Here is a 21,846-nt window from a genome sequence, read left to right on the forward strand (position 1 = left end):
GAAACCAGCAATCCTACCATCATGCAAAACAGTTACAGGTTTTTGTTTCACAGTCATCTGGCAGGACGGTAGTACTTCCCTGGGTGGTTGCTGTCTACCAACCTACATATCCTTTATGTAGTAGCAATTATGTGATGTGGAAAAAGGATGAAAGTTACAACACAGGTGCAACTTCTGGTTATTTTTATTGTAGACGTTTTGCCATCCAGTGACTTTATCAATATAGATTCTAGGACATAACTAGAAGACAGTAGAACTATATACAAAAGATGAGGTAATCAGTCCCTCAGCCTTGGAGCTGGTGTGACGAGCACCGTGATTGTAGAGATTCTGGAGCACAGGCAAGGAGGCTGGTGTTCATATAGGTGTCAGTGGATAGAGACGTGTAGCAGAGGAGGGCATAGTCACTGGTAGGCGGGATTCCCCAGTGGAAGTAGATCATACCCAAAGCGATAGGTTAGTTGTAGTAGCTGTGAAGAAGGTCATGTAGATGTCCTCTGAACCAAGATTCCATGATGTTGCAGTGTCTGACAAGCTGTGCAAGAAAGGTATACAATACCGACAAGATAAAAGTTAAGACACATGTGCAACATCTGGTTATCTTTATTGTAGACGTTTCGCCATCCAGTTGCTTTATCAATACAGATTCTACGACATAACTAGAAGCCACTCGTGGCTTCTTCAGTCCTAATACTGAAGAAGCCACTCATGGCAAAATGTTTCCTTTAATAAATATCCTGAACTGTACATAAGTGTCTTTTTCCACATCACATAATTGCTACTATATAAAAGCTTGGGTAGGATAAAAAAGAGGTTGGACAAATGTATATGGATGGATGGATTTGAGAAGGCATGCCCAGTCTGGGCCAACAGGCCTGCTGCAGTGTTCCTCCTTTCTACTTTTTATGCTACCCAAGCCACAGCTTTTGTAACCTATCTTTCTCATGTACCAACTGACTTTTCCACCACATGTGTAACTACTACTACTACTACCACCTCTACTTGTGTGGGTGAAATGTTGTCAATAGAGGATCACATTATACTGCTGTGTCTGACCATGCATCTGGCAGCCCTGCTGCCAGACGCACAGTCTTAAGTCGAGTGGTCGTATATCGGATGGTACCTGTATATCATGTTTCTATGTTATTAATATTGTTTATTATATCATATTAGATGAATTGTGAGAGATACATAAGCCAATGAGTTGATATTAGCCTCATATTGAAGTATTCCGTCCTGTCTCCTGAGAGCAGGAATTCCGCTGAAACGGATTAATGGCATTACAGTTAATTTAAATGAAGAAAATCAATTTGATATACGAGCTAATTGAGTTATAAGCTAGGTCACGGAACAGATTAAACTTGTAAGTCGAGGTTCCACTGTATATGTATATCTTATGCCTGTAATTTTGGAAATTGTCAATGACTGGGAGTTTCCTTACACCTGCTGCACCTTCTCAAGGAAGTAAACAGTCACCCAAGTGTTAGCCGACTGTTCCGGGGGTCATCTCTGGGAAAAAGAATCATCTTTCAACTGCCCCCCCCCCCTACCTATCCAATTAAAAGCTCCAGTGCTATAATTTTTCAAACAGAAAAAGAAATTTCTTCTGAAAAAAAGAGCTCATATTTCTGGTGGTAATGAAACAATGAAAACTGTGTCATTACTTACCAAGATATGAATACCTGAAGTTGAAGGTTGTTCCTACACAATGAACAACACAATGGGCCCCCAACCAACGGCAGCATCGACTAATGCCAAATTCGTCTAACGGCACTCTTTGGCATAAAAATATTGACTCTACCAATGGCGAAAAACTCATCTAATGGCTTTTGTCCTGAACATGTCCATGCGGCTGGAGCATGGCCTGAGTGGGCCCAGCCACTCCAAGACTCAGTGTGCTAATGTTTACAAGCCGTTGCGATTGATTTCACGTGTACCTGCGATATATTTTTTATTATTCCAGTGTTTTTAGTGTTTGTAATCACTAAATTAGCCACCATGGGCCCCAAGAAAGCTTCTAGTGCTAACCCTGTGGTAAAAAGGGTGAGAAATATTATTGTCCCATGGTCAGCTGCTTCTGCACCACTGTCAGCTGCTGCTGCTGCACTACTGTCAGCTGTTGCTGCACTACCATCAGCTGCTGCTGCTGCTGCTGCACTACTGTCAGCTGTTGCTGCACCACGGTCAGCTGTACTACTTGAAGATGTGGAGAGACTGTTGTTGGTGTGGCTGATTGAGAATACTGAGAAACAATTAACCCCAGAGGGTTAGCCACCCAGGATAACCCAAGAAAGTCAGTGTGTCATCTAGAACTAACTTATTTCCATTGGGGTCCTTAATCTTGTCCCCCAGGATGCAACCCACACCAGTCAACTAACACCCAGGTGAACAGGAAAAAATGCCTGGAACTAGTGCTCATATTGGTGAATTTAAGGCAAAGGTTGGTTTGAGAGATTTAAGAATTGTAGTGGCATACACAGTGTGATAAGGCATGGCGAAGCTGAAGAATTCCAACCCCAACAAGTGTTCAATTGTGATGAAATAGCCCTGTTCTGGAAGAAAATGCCAAACAGGACCTACATTACTCATTACTCAGGAGGAAAAGGTACTCCCAGGACACAAGCCTATGAAAGACAAGCTAGCTCTCATGTTTTGTTGTAATGCTAGTGGGGATTGCAAATTGAAACCTTTACTCATGTATCACTGAAAATCCTAGAGTGTTCAAGAAAAACAGTGTCTCATTACTCAACAATACTCCACAATAAAGGTAAGTGTCATTTTAGTATTTATTTATATATGTACTGGGCATGTCTCATTGTTTTCTGTGTAGGGAAATGTATATGTAGAAAAAAAATATTTTTTTTAATACTTTTTGGCTGTCTGGAATGGATTAATTGGATTTCCATTATTTCTTATGGGAAAAATTAATTTGACTAACGGCTAATTCAACTAAAGGCTAGCTCTCTGGAACAGATTAAAGCCGTTGGTCGAGGGTCCACTGTACGTATATTTTTTTTCCCGCATTTTCCTTGCACTTTCAGGCTTTAACACTTTTCTAAAACAAATGTGGGCTAGATACAACAGTTTACAAGCATATACAGTGGACCCTCGACCAACGATGGCATCAATTAACGATAAATCTGACTAGCGATACATTTTATCGCAAAAATTTTGCCTCGACTAGCGCTAAAAAACCCGACCAATGCTATTCGTTCCGTTCGAGACGCGTCCACTTTGGCCTGAGCGCGCCTCACTCGTCCCATGGGTGCCAGTGTTTACAAGTCAGCCAGCCACAGCGGTCGCTTCCAAACATACAATTGGAACATTTCATATTATCACAGCCTTTGTAGTGATTGCAGGAAAAACAATGTCCTCAAGGCTAATTTGTGTGTGCTGTGGAGGGCAAACAGTAAGGCATGGGTCACTAGGGACTTTTTCTATGACTGGTTACACCATGCATTTGCCCCCACTGTGAAAAATTACCTAACTGAAAAGAAATTAGACCTGAAGTGCCTCCTGGTATTAGACAATGCTCCTGGTCATCCTTCAGACGTGGCAGAGCGACTTTCTGCGGAAATGAGCTTCATTAAGGTCAAGTTTTTGCCTCCTAATACCACTCCTCTCCTGCAACCCATGGACCAGCAGGTCATTTCCAACTTCAAGAAACTGTACACAAAAGCTATGTTTGAAAGGTGCTTTGTAGTGACCTCAGAAACTCAACCGACTCTAAGAGAGTTTTGGAAGGATCACTTTACCATCCTCAATTGTGTAAACATTATAGGTAAGGCTTGGGAGGAAGTGACTAAGAGGACCTTGAACTCTGCTTGGAAAAAACTGTGGCCAGAATGTGTAGACAAAATGGATTTTGAAGGGTTTGAGGCTAACCCTGAGAATCCTATGCCAGTTGAGGAATCCATTGTGGCACTGGGGAAGTCATTGGGGTTGGAGGTTAGTGGGGAGGATGTGGAAGAGTTGGTGGAAGAGGACAATGAAGAACTAACCACTGATGAGCTGCTAGATCATCTTCATCAGCATGAGGCCAGACCTGAGGAAACTGCTTTGGAGGAGGGGATAGAGAAATTGAAGAAGTTGCCTACTTCTAAGATTAAGGAAATCTGTGCAATGTGGCTTAAAGTGCAAACCTTTATGGATGAAAATCACCCTGACACAGCTACTGCAAGCCGTGTTGGCAACCTGTACACTGACAATGTTGTGAAACATTTTAGAAATGTCATAAAGGAACGGGAGGTACAGGCCTCTATGGACAGATATGTTGTGCGACAGAAGTCCAGTGACTCTCAAGCTGGTCCTAGTGGCATTAAAAGAACAAGGGAAGTAACCCCGGAAAAAGAGTTGCTACCTCAAGTCCTAATGGAAGGGGATTTCCCTTCTAAACACTAAGATCCACACTCTCCCCTCCTCCCATCCCATCAATCATCACCAGATGTTCAATAAAGGTAAGTGTCATGTATTCTATTCTTAGTATAGTAGTAATTGTGCATGTCTTCTTCAGTTTGTGTGTATTAAAATTAATATTTCATGTGGTAAAATTTTTTTTTTCAATACTTTGGGGTGTCAGGAACGGATTAATTTGATTTCCATTATTTCTTATGGGGAAAATTAACTCGATTAACGATGAGCTCTCAGGAACGGATTAACATCGCTGGTCGAGGGTCCACTGTACAAAGATACAATATAAAAAGTGACCTGAAATAATATAATAAACTCTATATAGAATATAATATCAGGGCCCCAATTATATACACCTACCATCCGACTTACGACCTGCTCGACTTACGACTGTGTCTTTTATGCCAAATTTCTGGGAAATAAACAACTATTTGTGTTGTACACAGTGTTTATCCTAAACCTTACAGTATAAAATACAGTACTAACAGCATAAAAAGTAAAGTAAAACATGAAATACCAAAATAAAACAATAAAATAAAGTCATTACAAAAATGTTTTGTTGATATTCTGTGGTAAAGTTCGACTTACGACCATTTCGACTTACGACCGGTTTCTCGGAACCAAACTCGGTTGTAAGTCGGATGGTAGGTGTATATACCATCCTATTACACATCCCTCCACACTGCCAATATCCCCTCCTTTAAAATGCAGGCATTGTACTTCCCATTTCCAGAACTCAAGTCTGGCTATGTAAAAATGACCGGTTTTCCTGAATCCCTTCACTAAATATTATCCTGCTCACACTCCAACAGCTCGTCAGGTCCCAAAAACCATTCGTCTCCATTCACTCCTATCTAACATGCTCATGCACGCTTGCTGGAAGTCCAAGCCCCTTGCCCACAAAACTTCCTTTGCCCCTTCCCTCCAACCTTTTCGAGGATGACCCCTAACCCGCCCTCCCTCCCCTACAGATTTATACACACTCCATGTCATTCTACTTTGATCCATTCTCTCTAAATGACCAAACCGCCTCAACAACCCCTCTTCAGCCTTCTGACTAATACTTTTATTAACTCCACACATTCTCCTAATTCACACACTATGAATTCTCTGCATAATATTTATACCACACACTGCCCTTAGACAGGATATCTCCACTGCCTCCAACCGCCTCCTCGTTGCAGCGTTTACAACCCAAGCTTCACACCCATAAAAGAGTGATGGTACCACTATGCTTTCACACATTCCCTTCTTTGCCTCCACTGATAACGTTTTTTTGTCTCCACATACACCTCAACGCACCACTCACCTTTTTTCCCTCATCAATTCTGTGGTTAACCTCGTCCGCCATAAACTTATCTGCTGACACATCAACTCCCAAATATCTGAAAACATTCACTTCTTCCATACTCCTTTTCTCCAATGTGATATCCAATTTTTCTTTATCTAAATCATTTGATACCCTCATCACCTTACTCTTATCTATGTTCACTTTCAGCTTTCTACCTTTACACACCCTGTACCTGTAGAAATAAAGATATTATTATTATTTTTCTGTTAACCTTTCTTGTTTGTTTGTTTCATTTCATTCTGGTGGATGGATGTCAGCAAAATCACATCATGTCTGTCATGCCACTGCAATGCCATGATGTCACTGGCACAAAACACCTGCATTTAACCACCACTAATGCCTCTGTTGAATTTTGGCATGTGTTTTGAGTTCCATGCACTGTGCCACAAGTTTTTCATGATCACATGCAAAAAGCCAGAGTAAAGGGTCTGTGTACCAGTTATCAGCATATAATGTATGCCCCTTTTGAAGATATAGTTCTATCAATTTCCTCACATCACCCGAGATTCCTGGTAAGTTCCCAATATCTTCTAAGGTTCTTTTCTGTGTATAAAATCCAAGCTAATACCAAACAACTTTAACTTGACTCAAGAAATCGTAATGACACGATTGCAAACAAACCATACCCCCGGCCGGGATTGAGACTATGACCGCGGGTTCAATCCTGGCCGGGGGTATGGTTTACCAAACAACTTTCACTGTCACACAGTTTGATACCAAAGCATTTTCTCATGCTTGGTATATATTGCTTGAATGACACTCTGCTTTTGAAAAGGATGAGAGATTCATCAGTAAGAAATTTTTGGAATGATAAAGAACTTTAAGAACTTATTTTTCAGGTACGTACATTAAAACATTCTTAATCTTGTATAACATGTTCCTGTTGGGGGTTACTCATCTGAAAAGTGAAGCATATGCAGAAAGAGGATAAATCTGTTGATTGAGATGAGAACACTGAATGCTGATACCACACATACATAAGCATAATTGTGGCAGAGGTATATCTCAACCACAGCTGTCTTTCCACTTGTGAACTCATGACCATGCTGACACACGTGTGTTTGCCACTGTACACTAGAACAATCATTTTCATTAATGGTTCATCCAAATACAGTTCAAAGAAATGAAGATCATTGTTCATGGTACAATTCACCAAACTGATATTAATTTGGCACAAAACTTGCTTCTTCATGCCAATCCCAGACATAGTCTAGTGGCAGTTGCTGGATCTGTGCGACTGGTAGTGGATGAGTGAGTGAGTGAGTGAGTGTGTGAGTGTGAGTGAGTGTGAGTGTGAGTGTGTGTGTGTGTGTGTGTGTGTGTGTGTGTGTGTGTGTGTGTGTGTGTGTGTGTGTGTGTGTGTGTGTGTGTGTGTGTGTGTGTGTGTGTGTGTGTGTGTGTGTGTGTGTGTGTGTGAGGGGAGGCAAGCAGTAGTGGTGGTTGGGGTGTGGGACACGACACTCTCCTAGGGTTGGCCAGTGCCATGTGAATCATTGTTATTTTTTGTTTTGCAGGGCAGGGGAGGGGGGGGAAGAATAGTCATAATAGATTCTAGGGACCCACAAACTGAAAAAAACCAAGAATATTGTCCTAACTAGACCTAATGAAACACCACTACATCCCACTGACACAGCTAACAAGATAAACGACTTCTTCTCAACCATAGGATCTAATCTCGCCAATAAAATCCCACATACTAATGCCCATGCCGGGGACTACCTAGATGGGAATTTCCCAAATTCCTTCTATCTTGCAACAATTGAACCCTCGGAAGTCACCGAGATTATAAAGTCACTTAAAAACAACTCAGGGAATCTGTCTAATGTCCCACCATTACTGTACAAGCGAGCGGCCCATATCCTTTCGCATGCTATTTCATTACTTTTTAACAAGTCACTAGAAACTAGCACCTTCCCGAAACTACTCAAGATGGCAAGGGTTACACCAATACATAAAGGTGGTGACCCTACAGACTTAAACAACTATAGGCCAATATCAAACTTACCATTGCTATCCAAAATCTTTGAGAAACTCATGCACAGGAGACTACATTCATTTATAACAGCACAAAACATACTCAACCCCTGCCAATTTGGATTTAGGAAAAATAAAAGCACTAATGATGCAATCATAAAAATGCTAGATCTGCTTTACACAGCATTGGAAAATAAGAAATATCCACTAGGAATTTTTATTGACCTAAGAAAAGCTTTTGACACAGTAGACCACGACATCCTACTCCAAAAACTTGACCATTACGGTATAAGAGGCCATGCGCTTGCTTATTTCAAATCTTACCTTACTAATAGGTATCAGTATGTTACCATTAAAGACACAGCATCAACAACACGGCCACTTGATACTGGAGTTCCGCAGGGAAGTGTCCTTGGTCCCCTGCTCTTCCTCATATACATCAATGATCTTCCAAACGTATCCCAACACCTGAAACCCATTCTCTTTGCTGACGACACGACTTATGTCATTTCTCACCCTAATCTTGCCACCCTCAACACCATTGTTAACGAGGAGCTGATCAAAATATCGACTTGGATGACAGCCAATAAACTTACGCTTAACACTGACAAAACCTACTATATTATGTTTGGTAGCAGAGCAGGAGATGCACAAATTAACATTAAGATCGACAACACTCTAATTACCAGACATAATGAGGGCAAATTCCTAGGCCTATACCTTGACGACAACCTGAATTTCAGCACCCATATCCAACACATAACCAAAAAAGTATCCAAAACAGTTGGGATCCTCTCCAAGATACGATACTACGTGCCGCAAAATGCCCTTCTCACACTATACCACTCACTTATTTATCCATACCTCACCTATGCTATTTGTGCTTGGGGATCAACTGCAGCAACACACCTAAAGCCAATAATAACCCAACAAAAAGCTGCAGTAAGAATAATCACTAAATCCCATCCCTGGCAACACACCCCCCCACTCTTCATAGATCTAAACTTACTCCCTGTTCAGTACATCCACACTTACTACTGTGCAATCTACATCTACAGGACCTTGAACTCCAATATCAACCTTGACCTAAAATGCTTTCTTGATAGTTGTGACAGAACCCACAGGCATAACACCAGACACAAACATCTCTACGACATTCCCCATGTCCGACTAAACCTTTACAAAAATTCAATGTATGTCAAAGGCCCTAAAATCTGGAACACCCTACCTGAGAACTCTAGAACTGCAGACACATTCATCACCTTCAAAACTACCATTAGAGAACATCTTATCTCCCTGATAAACCCCATCAACTAACTACACGAATACCACCTGGTGGTTCACACTTACACTCACTCACCCATTTGACCATAAACAGAAATATTTATCTCAATCTTAAAATAATGAATCCTATGATACTCCAATACTGAAACTATGTACTGTGCCAAAACAAAAGCATTCACATTGCTAAACTCACAAACCAGTATTTAGTCACTTAGCCATAATACCAACTTACCTCATAATTTGTAATATTTTAAAATAAAGAATTAAACTAAGTCTGCCCGAAATGCCTAGCCATGCTAGGCGTTCTAGTGGTACACTCTGTAATCATTATTTAACTACATGTAAACCACACAACAACCAAATTCTGTAAATTCAACATTGTAATCTTTATAGAGAATAAACTTTGAATTTGAATTTGAATAATTATGTATGGGAGAGAAAAGCTAATTTCTCTCCCATTTCTTCCCTGATTCTCTCCAATCCTCCTCTCCCAGGTGATAAGTAACCCTCTGCCATTAATTTCCTTCTGGTAAGGTTTTTTTCTTTGCAATTACAAGTTGCAATTAACTACTACCGAGACAATAAAACAGCAAAAAAGAAAAAAGAAGAAAAAAAAAAAAAAGGCTATTACAACCCAGGAACAATAAGGCCTGTTATCCTGGGTGTAAAGGGAAGCAAGGAGCAGAACAAATGCAGCTGAATGACTGAATTATATTTTCCTTCACCAAGTGTGATTATAAGTATTTACAAGTATGTACAATATAGGCAAAGACACAGCCTGGAGACAGAATGGACAACAGTGTTCAACCAGCTCTAGAATGGAAATGACAAGGGTGGAAAGGCAAGTGATGACGACGCCACCTCCACAATTGCCAGACCCACCTTCTCATTGGCTGAACCTAAGTACTGATCTGACAATGGGGCCCCATCATCCGACCCTTAGCACCCGGTTTGCTGGTTGGGGAGGTAGCCTTTTAATGAGGGCGTGTACATGCGCCGAATAAAGGTTACGTACTCTTTGCATGCCACACCAATGAAGCACTCACCCTGAGACAAACTCGACACACCTCTTGCTTCACCAGGCTGCTAGTTTTGCTCAGGTGTGTCTCGACCATTCTGCAGAAACCTAAGTGGAGATCTATTAATAGCTCCTGTAGCTGGGGACACGTCAATCTACTGCGCCATGTCTGCTTCTGTATTTAATTTACTGCGAAGCTTATTACGAATTTGTGCCACAGAGTTCTTTGATGATCAATGCCAATAGATCAAGCAATACGCCAACAAAGCTGTAGAGAGAACTTATGCAGGTTTATTAGAGTAAACTCAGTCACTAATCGTCAGACTCTTAAAGGTGGCATTTAATCCCCAACCCGCTGCTTACAACATGGTCAAGCTGCTAAGCACAGTACAACTGCAGATTCATGCTAGCAAGGCTTACACGAATGCAGAGTATGCACATACAATAGCAATAGCAAAACCAACTGCAAAATATTCACACAACAGCAAGATTGACCATAGCAAAGCGAGCACAATTGACATGCCAAAATAGCAAGGTGTCAACGATCACACAATAGCAGGCCGACCATAAAGAAAGAAAAATGCAAAGCTGACACGCAAAGTTTTGTAAAGCTTTGGCAAAGCTGACGCAATGCCAGACAACAAGCTGTATGATGTTCCTGCTTCAGCTTCAACTCTAGGCTCAACTCCTGCTCTAAGTCCAGCTCCAGCTCCTGGACAAGCTACCCATATTACAACCCAGAAACAACAAGGCCTGTTATCCTGGGAGTAAATGGGAGCATGGAGCAGCGCAAACACAGCTGAATGACTTTGAATTATATTTTCCTTCACCAAGAGTGATTAAAGTATTTACAAGTATGTACGCTATATACGGTTGGAAATATATGTGTACCACACGGTGAATCAATAGGCAAAGACACAGCCTGAAGACAGAATGGACAACTGTGTTCAACCACCTCTAGAATGGAAATAACAAGGGTGGAAAGGTGAGTGGTGACCACGCCACCTCCACGATTGCCAGGCCCCCCTTCTCATTGGCTGAACCTAGGTACTGATCTGACGACGAGGCCCCATCATCCGACCCTCAGCACCTGGTTTGCTGGTTGGGGAGGTAGCCTTTTAACCATTTGACTGTTGCAACCCCAAATCCTCAGGTGTCTCCTGGTGTTGCAAAATATTTGAAAAAAAGAAAAAATTATTTTTTCTTATGAAACGATAATCTTTCCCGACGGTAATGACACCAAAAGTACGAAATTTGATGGAAAACCTACGGAATTACACTCTCATGAAGTTAGTGACCTCAGAGATATTTACGAATGGCCGATTTCGCCCACTTTGAGCCCTATTTTCAACTAATTCCATTGTTCCAGTCAACCAAACTCATAACTATTTCTTTAGAACTCCATTGATTCTATCAACTGAGTACAAGAAACTGCCCATTTACCAATTTCAACTACCCAATAAAGTGGTCAGAAATTAGCAATTTGGCCAATTTCATGCAAATTAAAAAATATGCCAATTTCAAAATAGGGTCCAGAATGAAAACTGCAGGCATTCCTGGCTCTAAAATAACATTTTCTTTGTTCATCAGTCATGTTTCCAGGCCCCTCTGATATTACTCTTGCTTTCTATTTTGAATTTTTATTCAAACAAAAAACAGAAGATTTACTGTTATGCAGCAGACTACTGCAATATTGTAATAATTGTATAAATAATGTCAACCCATTCATGACTACATATCAGAATGGCTAGTTGGGCATTTATTGGACAATGACATCATTTGTTTACTCTTGAACATCGGCAAAAATCAAACATTTCCTCTACTTTGAGCTCCATTTCAAGGTCCCTTTCATAGTAAAACCAATCAAAATCACCTCTGTTTCTATAATATGCTTTCCATTCTATCAAGTGTGACTACAAAAACAAGAATATAACCATAAAAACTATACGAAAATATACCTCAAAGTCGGCGTTTTAATCCAAAAATATGGTCGGAGTTTTTTTTTCTCATTATGCACTGCGTGCTGTAGGATTTTTTTTATATGGTGCACACTGACCACAGACTCATTCTCTCACATGTGGGCCTACCAGCTTTCTCCTGCTTGATTTGAAGCCACTAGACTTTTTGAGTATATATACGTCAAACACACTGACTCCTAAGACGTATATATACGACCGAAACAGTCAAAGGGTTAATGAGGGTGTGTACATGCACCAAATAAAGGTTACATACTCTTTGCATGCCACAAAGGCAATAAGAAAAACACTTCATATTGAAATTTTCATCTCAGCCTGGTTTACAATTTTGGAACACTTATTAACAATGACTTCTGCCACAGCACAACTATGGAATCAGAGGAAACATTCAGTTATTTTATAATTTTCTGTTTGAGATACTGATTGTGTTATGAAAATGTAGTACAAAAAGGTCCCGCTTCCAGTGCTTCATTTTACAGTATCTCGCTAATACAGCAGTTTTAAATTATGCCCATTCCACATTTATTCAGACTTTCTACAATAAATATACCTGCACATGAGAATCACTCACTATAAAAACAAAAGACTCGGCAGGAGATGTAATATTCCCCTGATGAAAAGCAGGGGCACCACGAGTACATTGAGAGACAACACAATAAGTGTCTGGGGCCCAAGAGTGTTCAACTGCCTCCTAGCATACATAAGGGGGATTACTAATAGACCCTTGGCTGTCTTCAAGAAATCACTAGACAGGCACCTAAAGTCAGTACCTAACCAGTCAGTTTGCGTGTGGCCAGCAGTAACAGCCTGGTTGATCAGACCCTGATCCACCATGAGGCCTGATCTCAGACCGAGAGACGGGGGCGTTGACCCCCGAAACTTTCTCCAGGTAAAACCACTATAAACTATGGAGAAAAATATTCTAAGGTAAGTAATGTGTGAACTGTACACTCATTTTTTAAGCCTAGCTATATTGCTCACTTAATATATGCATTTGAAAGTAAAAAAAAGGCTATGTTATGCTTTAGAGAGATTTTTCACTTTATAGTGGTAGCCTGCAACCTAACCTGCTGTATAAGCAGGGCCCTCCTGTATACTGACTGCAGTATGAAAATGTAGTATACTGACTGTTGTATAAAAATATTCACAGTTGCATGTACCATCAGATTACCACCCTATTTATTGACAACGGCTGCCTTCTTGAATGAGGTCATTATTCTAATACCAAACTGAACACTAAGCAAAAATGTCCAAGTTTTCAGGTCCTTATTTGAAATTACTTTCAAAAGTATTTCATTATGTGAAACACAACAGTATGTGCCTATAGTATATACACTTTTTTTTTTTTTCAACAAATCGGCCATATCCCACCAAGGCAGGGTGGCCCAAAAAGAAAAAAGAAAGTTTCTCTTTTTAAATTTAGTAATTTATACAGGAGAAGGGGTTACTAGGCCCTTGCTCCCGGCATTTTAGTCGCCTCTTACAACACGCATGGCTTATGGAGGAAGAATTCTGTTCCATTTCCCCATGGACATAAGAGGAAATGAATAAGAACTAGAAAAAAAATAGAAGAAAACCCAGAGGGGTGTGTGTATATATGTATATGCTTGTACATGTATGTGTAGTGTGACCTAAGTGTAAGTAGAAGTAGCAAGACATACCTGAAATCTTGCATGTTTATGAGACAGAAAAAAGACACCAACGATCCTACCATCACGTAAAACAATTACAGGTTTCCGTTTTACACTCACTTGGCAGGGCGGTTGCTATCTACCAACCTACTGCCTACAATACACTAAATATATTTTTTATTTAAAGAACTTCAGAATTTGGTCGGGTAAATCCACAAAAAAAAAAAAAAAATTATTGCCAATTTATATAAATCAAAATAAATCTGGTTTACATATTAAATGCAAACTCTGAATGAGATACTCACTCCTCTCATGTGTCCCTCTATGTAATGCAGTGACAGCGACCGGCTACCATATATTTTCAAGACTTGCTCCTGGGTAAGGGGAGTTAGACCTTGATATATGGATCCAAACTGCAGCTGCTGAAACTGGTTCAACTTCATCAGGAGACCTTGTTTAATGTCATAGTGAAGACCTCGAACAGCAAAGCCATGGTTGTACTTCAGATTTTTTATTTCTTCAGGATACTGGGAAAAAAATTATTAAAAAAGTCACACTTTTATTAACCATGTTTTAATTATCTACAAAACAACATGAAGGAAGGACTAAACTAAAAGACTTTTAATAATACAGTGGATCCTTGGGTAATGACATTAATCCGTTCCAGAGCGCTTGTCTAACCGATTTTTTCGTCATCTGAATTAATTTTCCCATAAGAAATTCGTGTAATGAAAATCCAATTAATCTGTTTCAGACACCCAAAAGTATTAACAAAAAATATTTTTTTTTTTTTAAGATTAAATATAGATATACATACAGAAAACAACGACAAATAAATATAAAGCACTAACAAAATGAATAAATGAACACTTAACATCACACTAACCTTTATTGACTCTTGTTGGTGTATGGAAGACAGGTAGGAGGCGAGAGGAAGACGAGTTTATTATGCTTCAATACGACGCTAATATCATCTCTACGGCTTATTTATCTATCACAATTCATCTAAGATAACATAATAAACAATATTAATAACACAGAAACATGATATATAGTCTAGAATGAATAAAATATGTCATAATGTACGTGAGTAGTAAGTGGAGGTGGTGGTGGTGTTGTTGGGTTTTAAAGGGCCACTGAGAGAAGCTGTACATATTAGTGATGGTGGAGGCTGCAGCAGAAGCCACCACCATTATTCACACTTAAACAATGTATGTAATTTATAAATAAAAAATATTTACATTTTAATTTATAAATAAGAAATATTTACATTTTCTAGGTTGGTAGACAGCAACCGCCCAGGGAGGTACTACCGTCCTGCCAAGTGAATGTAAAACGGAAGCCTGTAATTGTTTTACACGATGGCAGGATTGATGGTGTCTTTTGTCTCAAACATGCAAGATTTCAGGTACGTCTTGCTACTTCTACTTACACTTAGGTCACACTACACATACATGTACAAGCATATATACACGCCCCTATGGGTTTTCTTCTATTTTCTTTCTAGTTCTTGTTCTTATTTATTTCCCCTTACCTCCATGGGGAAGTGGAACAGAATTCTTCCTCCGTAAGCCATGCGTGTTGTAAGAGGCGACTAAAATGCCGGGAGCAAGGGGCTAGTAACCCATTCTCCTGTATACAGTATATGTATTACTAAATGTAAAAGGAAAAACTCGTTTTTCCTTTTGAGCCACCCCGCCTCGGTGGGATACGGCCGGTGTGTTGAAAGAAAGAAATTTACATTTTAATTTATAAATAAGTAAGTTTATTCAGGTATACACAAATAGTTACATACATAGATTATCATACATAGCAGCATATGTATAGAGTACCTAGGATAACCCAAAAAAGTCAGAGTGACTTACAGTGGACCCCCGCATACCGTACGCATCACATACCATACAATCCGCATACCGGACGCTTTGATCGCTAAAATTTTGCCTCGCATACCGCCCAAAAACCCGCTCACCGCCCTTCGTCCGAGACGCGTCCAATGTGCGGCCTGAGCCAGCCTCATATGTTCCGCCGGTGGCATTGTTTACCAGCCAGCCTCCGTGGTAACATCCAAGCATACAATCAGAATATTTCGTATTATTACAGTGTTTTCGGTGCTTTATCTGGAAAATAAGTGACCATGGGCCCCAAGAAAGCTAGTTCCAACCCTACAGCAATAAGGGGGAGAATTCCAATAGAGATGAAGAAAGAGATCATTGATAAGTATGAAAGTGGAGTGCGTGTCGCCGACCTGGTCAGGTTGTACAAGAAACCCAAATCAACCATCTCTACTATTGTGGGCAACAGAAAGGCAATCAAGGAAGCTGTTCTTGCCAAAGGTTTAACTGTGTTTTCGAAACAGAGATCGCGAGTGATGGAAGATGTTGAGAGACTCTTATTTGTGTGGATAAATGAAAAACAGATAGCAGGAGATAGCGTCTCTCAAGCGATCATAAGCGAAAAGGCTAGGAAGTTGCATGAGGATTTAATTAAAAAAATGCCTGCAACTAGTGATGTGAGTGAATTTAAGGCCAGCAAAGGTTGGTTTGAGAGATTTAAGAAGCGTAGTGGCATACATAGTGTGATAAGGCATGGTGAGGCTGCCAGTTCGGACCACAAAGCAGCTGAAAAATATGTGCAGGAATTCAAGGAGTACATAGAAAGTGAAGGACTGAAACCTGAACAAGTGTTTAATTGTGATGAAACAGGCCTGTTTTGGAAGAAAATGCCAAGCAGGACCTACATTACTCAGGAGGAAAAGGCACTCCCAGGACATAAGCCTATGAAAGACAGGCTTACTTTGTTGATGTGTTCCAATGCTACTGGTGATTGCAAAGTGAAGCGTTTATTAGTGTATCACTCTGAAACTCCCAGACCGTTCAGGCAAAAGAATGTCCTCAAGGAGAATTTGTGTGTGCTGTGGAGGGCAAACAGTAAGGCATGGGTCACTAGGGACTTTTTCTATGACTGGTTACACCATGCATTTGCCCCCAATGTGAAAGATTACCTAACTGAAAAGAAATTAGAACTTAAGTGCCTCCTGGTGTTAGACAATGCCCCTGGTCATCCTACAGACGTGGCAGAGCGACTTTATGGGGACATGAAATTCATTAAGGTGAAGTTTTTGCCTCCTAATACCACTCCTCTCCTGCAGCCCATGGACCAGCAGGTTATTGCAAACTTCAAAAAACTGTACACAAAAGCTCTGTTTGAAAGGTGCTTTGTAGTGACCTCAGAAACTCAACTGACTCTAAGAGACTTTTGGAGAGATCACTTTAATATCCTCAATTGTGTAAACCTTATAGGTAAGGCTTGGGAGGGAGTGACTAAGAAGACCTTGAACTCTGCTTGGAAGAAACTGTGGCCAGAATGTGTAGACAAAAGGGATTTTGAAGGGTTTGAGGCTAACCCTGAGAGGATTATGCCAGTTGAGGAATCCATTGTGGCATTGGGAAAGTCCTTAGGGTTGGAGGTTAGTGGGGATGATGTGGAAGAGTTGGTGGAGGAGGACAATGAAGAACTAACCACTGATGAGCTGATAGATCAACTTCAACAGCAAGAGGCCAGACCTGAGGAAACTGGTTCAGAGGAGGGGAGAGAGAAATTGAAGAAGTTGCCTACTACAAAGATTAAGGAAATCTGTGCAAAGTGGCTTGAAGTGCAAACCTTCATGGATGAAAATCACCCTCACACAGCTATTGCAAGCCGTGTTGGCAACCTGTACACTGACAATGTTGTGAAACACTTTAGGGAAGTCATAAAGGAACGAGAGGTACAGGCCACTATGGACAGATATGTTGTGCGAAAGAAGTCCAGTGACTCTGAAGCTGGTCCTAGTGGCATTAAAAGAAGAAGGGAAGTAACCCCAGAAAAGGACTCGACACCTCAAGTCTTAATGGAAGGGGATTCCCCCTCTAAACACTAACACTCTCTCTCCCCTCCTCCCATCCCATCAATCATCACCAGATCTTCAATAAAAGTAAGTGTCATGTAATTGTGCATGCCTTTTTCAGTTTGTGTGTATTAAAATTAACATTTCATGTGGTAAAAAAATTTTTTTTTTCATACTTTTGGGTGTCTTGCACGGATTAATTTGATTTCCATTATTTCTTATGGGGAAAATTCATTCGCATACCGAACATTTCGCATAACAACCAGCCCTCTTGCACGGATTAAGGTCGCTATGCGGGGGTCCACTGTATTTCCATTGGGGTCCTTTTATATTTACACTTATATTTGGAAATATAAACACATAAGCAGTATAATGTGATCCTTTATTGACAATGTTTCACCCACACAGTGGGCTTTTTCAAGTCACAAACAGATCTACCTGGGGTATGCGAGTATTTATAGTCAGGTTCAGAATGCTAAGGTCAGGTGGAGAATGCTGCATCTGATGATGTACCGAGTGGGGTTATAGAGTCTAAAATCTTGGGTAGCTTGGAAGGGAGATTGGATAAGTTTGTGAGCAGACCTTCTGCAGTGTTCTTCCATTCCTATGCTCTTATGTGGGATAGCGATGAAGAAGTTTCTTCGCAAGTGGTTCAGCTATGTTATAGAAGCCACTATCCTTGTTGAAGTTGTCGGATACAGAAATAAGCAATGATTCCAGGATTCTTCGGTATTGAGTATTGTCTTCTGTGGCAATAAGTCTTAAGTTTCTGTAGTTTATCAAGTGGTTGTGTGAAATACGGTGTTGTACACAGGCATTCCTTGTACCGTCAGACCTGCTTGCGTATTGGTGTTCTGAAATACGTGCTTGGAGGTCTCTTGATGTTTCGCCCACGTATAATTTGTTGCAGCCATTACAAGGGATTATGTATACCCCTGCAGAGGGTGGAAGCTTGTCCTGTCTATCACTGGTAATGTCCTTGATTGTCGTGGTTGTGGAGGTAGATACTTGGAATGAGGTATTGGAAAAGATGTTGGAAATGTGTTTGGCAATGGAGTTGGTGGGGAGGACTATGTATCTCCATTGCCAAACATGTTTCCAACATCTTTTCCAATACCTCATTCCAACCACAACCACGACCATCAAGGACATTACCAGTGATAGACAGGACAAGCTTCCACCCTCTGCAGGGGTATACATAATCCCTTGTAATGACTTCAACAAATTATACGTGCAAGTTTGTTTTCGAAACAGAGATCGCAAGTGATAGAAGATGTTGAGAGACTGTTATTGGTGTGGATAAACGAAAAACAGATAGCAGGAGATAGCATCTCTCAAGCGATCATATGTGAAAAGGCTAGGAAGTTGCATGACGATTTAATTAGAAAAATGCCTGCAACTAGTGATGATGTGAGTGAATTTAATGTCAGCAAAGGTTGGTTTGAGAGATTTAAGAATCGTAGTGGCATACATAGTGTGATAAAGCATGGTGAGGCTGCCAGTTCGGACCACAAAGCGGCTGAAAAATATGTGCAGGAATTCAAGGAGTACATAGACAGTGAAGGACTCAAACCTGAACAAATGTTAAATTGTGACAAAACAGGCCTGTTTTGGAAGAAAATGCCAAACAGGACATACATTACTCAGGAGGAAAAGGCACTCCCAGGACATAAGCCTATGAAAGACAGGCTTACTCTGTTGATGTGTGCCAATGCAAGTGGTGATTGCAAAGTGAAGCCTTTATTGGTGTATCACTCTGAAACTCCCAGAGTGTTCAGGAAAAACAATGTCCTCAAGGCTAATTTGTGTGTGCTGTGGAGGGCAAACAGTAAGGCATGGGTCACTAGGGACTTTTTCTATGACTGGTTACACCATGCATTTGCCCCCAATGTGAAAGATTACCTAACTGAAAAGAAATTAGACCTTAAGTGCCTCCTGGTGTTAGACAATGCCCCTGGTCATCCTACAGACATGGCAGAGCGACTTTATGGGGACATGAGCTTCATTAAGGTGAAGTTTTTGCCTCCTAATACCACTCCTCTCCTCTCCTGCAGCCCATGGACCAGCAGGTTATTGCAAACTTCAAAAAACTGTACACAAAAGCTCTGTTTGAAAGGTGCTTTGTAGTGACCTCAGAAACTCAATTGACTCTAAGAGAGTTTTGGAGAGAGCACTTTAATATCCTCAATTGTGTAAACCTTATAGGTAAGGCTTGGGAGGGAGTAACTAAGAGGACCTTGAACTCTGCTTGGAAGAAACTGTGGCCAGAATGTGTAGACCAAAGGGATTTTGAAGGGTTTCAGGCTAACCCTGAGAGGAGTATGCCAGTTGAGGAATCCATTGTGGCATTGGGAAAGTCCTTGGGGTTGGAGGTTAGTGGGGATGATGTGGAAGAGTTGGTGGAGGAGGACAATGAAGAACTAACCACTGATGAGCTGCTAGATCGACTTCAACAGCAAGAGGCCAGACCTGAGGAAACTGGTTCAGAGGAGGGGAGAGAGAAATTGAAGTTGCCTACTACAAAGATTAAGGAAATCTGTGCAATGTGGCTTAAAGTGCAAACCTTTATGGATGAAAATCACCCTCACACAGCTATTGCAAGCCGTGCTGGTGACTATTACACTGACAATGTTGTGAAACACTTTAGGGAAGTCATAAAGGAACGAGAGGTACAGGCCACTATGGACAGATATGTTGTGCAACAGAAGTCCAGTGACTCTGAAGCTGGTCCTAGTGGCATTAAAAGAAGAAGGGAAGTAACCCCAGAAAAGGACTTGACACCTCAAGTCTTAATGGAAGGGGATTTCCCTTCTAAACACTAAGACTCTCTCCTCCTCCCATCCCATCAATCATCACCAGATCTTCAATAAAGGTAAGTGTCATGTAATTGTGCATGCCTTTTTCAGTTTGTGTGTATTAAAATTAATATTTCATGTGGTAAAAAATTTTTTTTTCATACTTTGGGGTGTCTTGCACGGATTAATTTGATTTCCATTATTTCTTATGGGGAAAATTCATTCGCATAACGATAATTTCGCATAACAATAAGCTCTCAGGAACGGATTAATATCGTTATGCGGGGGTCCACTGTACTACACAAGTATACGTATAGGGAGTTCAGTGGCTATACTGACAGTTGGATGTCCAAGCCCCTTGCATACAAAACCTCATTTACTCCCTCCAACCTTTCCTAAGGTGACCCCTACCCTGCCTTCCCTCCACTACAAATTTATACACTCTCCCAGTCATCCTACTGTTGCCCCTTCCTCTCTAAATATCCAAACCACATCAATAACCTCCTCTTAATCTCCAAATTATGAATTCTGTATAATATTTACACCACATATTGTAATCTGTGTTGTGCTTGTATTTTGTGCCATGCTGCCTAGGCCTGGTGCTACCATCTGGTGAGCTGAGTTCAAACCAAGACCTGGCTCCTCACTTTCTCAGCAGACATATGAGAAGCAAGACACTCCCTTTGATATATCTGGTGGCAGAAGAAAAAGCCCTATCATCATGACATAACACTGCCTTCAGATACAACAATGCCTCCTGCCTCCTCCTTACCACAACATTCACAACCCAGGTCCAGGTAAATGACCCATGCTTCACACCCAAGTAAGTGTTGAGACTTCTATACTCCCGTATATTTCCCTGTCTTGTACATACTTTATAAATCATTTACAAAGCATATACTCACCCTGTATTTGGAGATCAAAACATTTTTTCCAAGATCATATATTAGGTGTTCAACTGCTTCTTCATAATGTGCTAAAGTATAGTCATAGTCGAAGCCATAGACTTTAATGTCTCGAAGATCTAGTTCATTGCTTGCAAAAACAGCTCTAGGGTTGACATTCTCTGGTTGCTTTTTACCTGAAAGATGAAAACAGCTACAGTATTTACTTACTGTGCATGAGAGGAAGCTGTGACAGACCTGTTTTTCTTATAGGATTACAGTAGAGGCATGCAAAGCTATATACACCTTCAGAAAAATTAGCAAGAAATAATGACTCTATACCTAGTATTACATGTTGAGGTGCACTGAAGTCTAGTACAGGGAGTCATCCAACTAACAAACAGGTTGCATTCTTGGCATTCCTACTTATGAAATGTCCTTCAAACTCGTACATAAAAAATAACGAAATAAACTACTATGTAATAGTTTGAAATGATGGAAGCACAAGCCACCTTATTAGGACTGATTTTAATCTCATCAGAGGGAAGCACTAAACCTATAGGGGTCATATAATGCTTGGGAAATGGGAAGCATTCAGGTTCAATTAAGAATGAGGGTAAGTATAAAAGAGTATAAG

General features: G+C 40.6%; 1 protein-coding gene across 3 annotated transcripts in view; it reads right to left on the minus strand.

The window, feature by feature from the left end:
- Nucleotides 1-21,846, minus strand: part of Nt5c (5' nucleotidase C) — a 141,751-nt gene that overhangs the window by 100,555 nt on the left and 19,350 nt on the right. For 2 of the 3 annotated variants that reach the window (XM_070085803.1, XM_070085805.1), the window contains exons 2-3: nucleotides 21,231-21,406; nucleotides 13,950-14,171 (exon numbers count right to left, since the gene is read on the minus strand). In XM_070085803.1, coding sequence (XP_069941904.1) covers nucleotides 13,950-14,171; nucleotides 21,231-21,406 — 398 coding nt within the window. The remainder of the gene's footprint in view (nucleotides 1-13,949; nucleotides 14,172-21,230; nucleotides 21,407-21,846) is intronic. The other variant, XM_070085804.1, reaches the window with a different exon arrangement.

This window comes from Cherax quadricarinatus, chromosome 17 (assembly GCF_038502225.1).
Source record: "Cherax quadricarinatus isolate ZL_2023a chromosome 17, ASM3850222v1, whole genome shotgun sequence".
Classification (NCBI taxonomy): Eukaryota; Metazoa; Arthropoda; class Malacostraca; order Decapoda; family Parastacidae; genus Cherax; species Cherax quadricarinatus.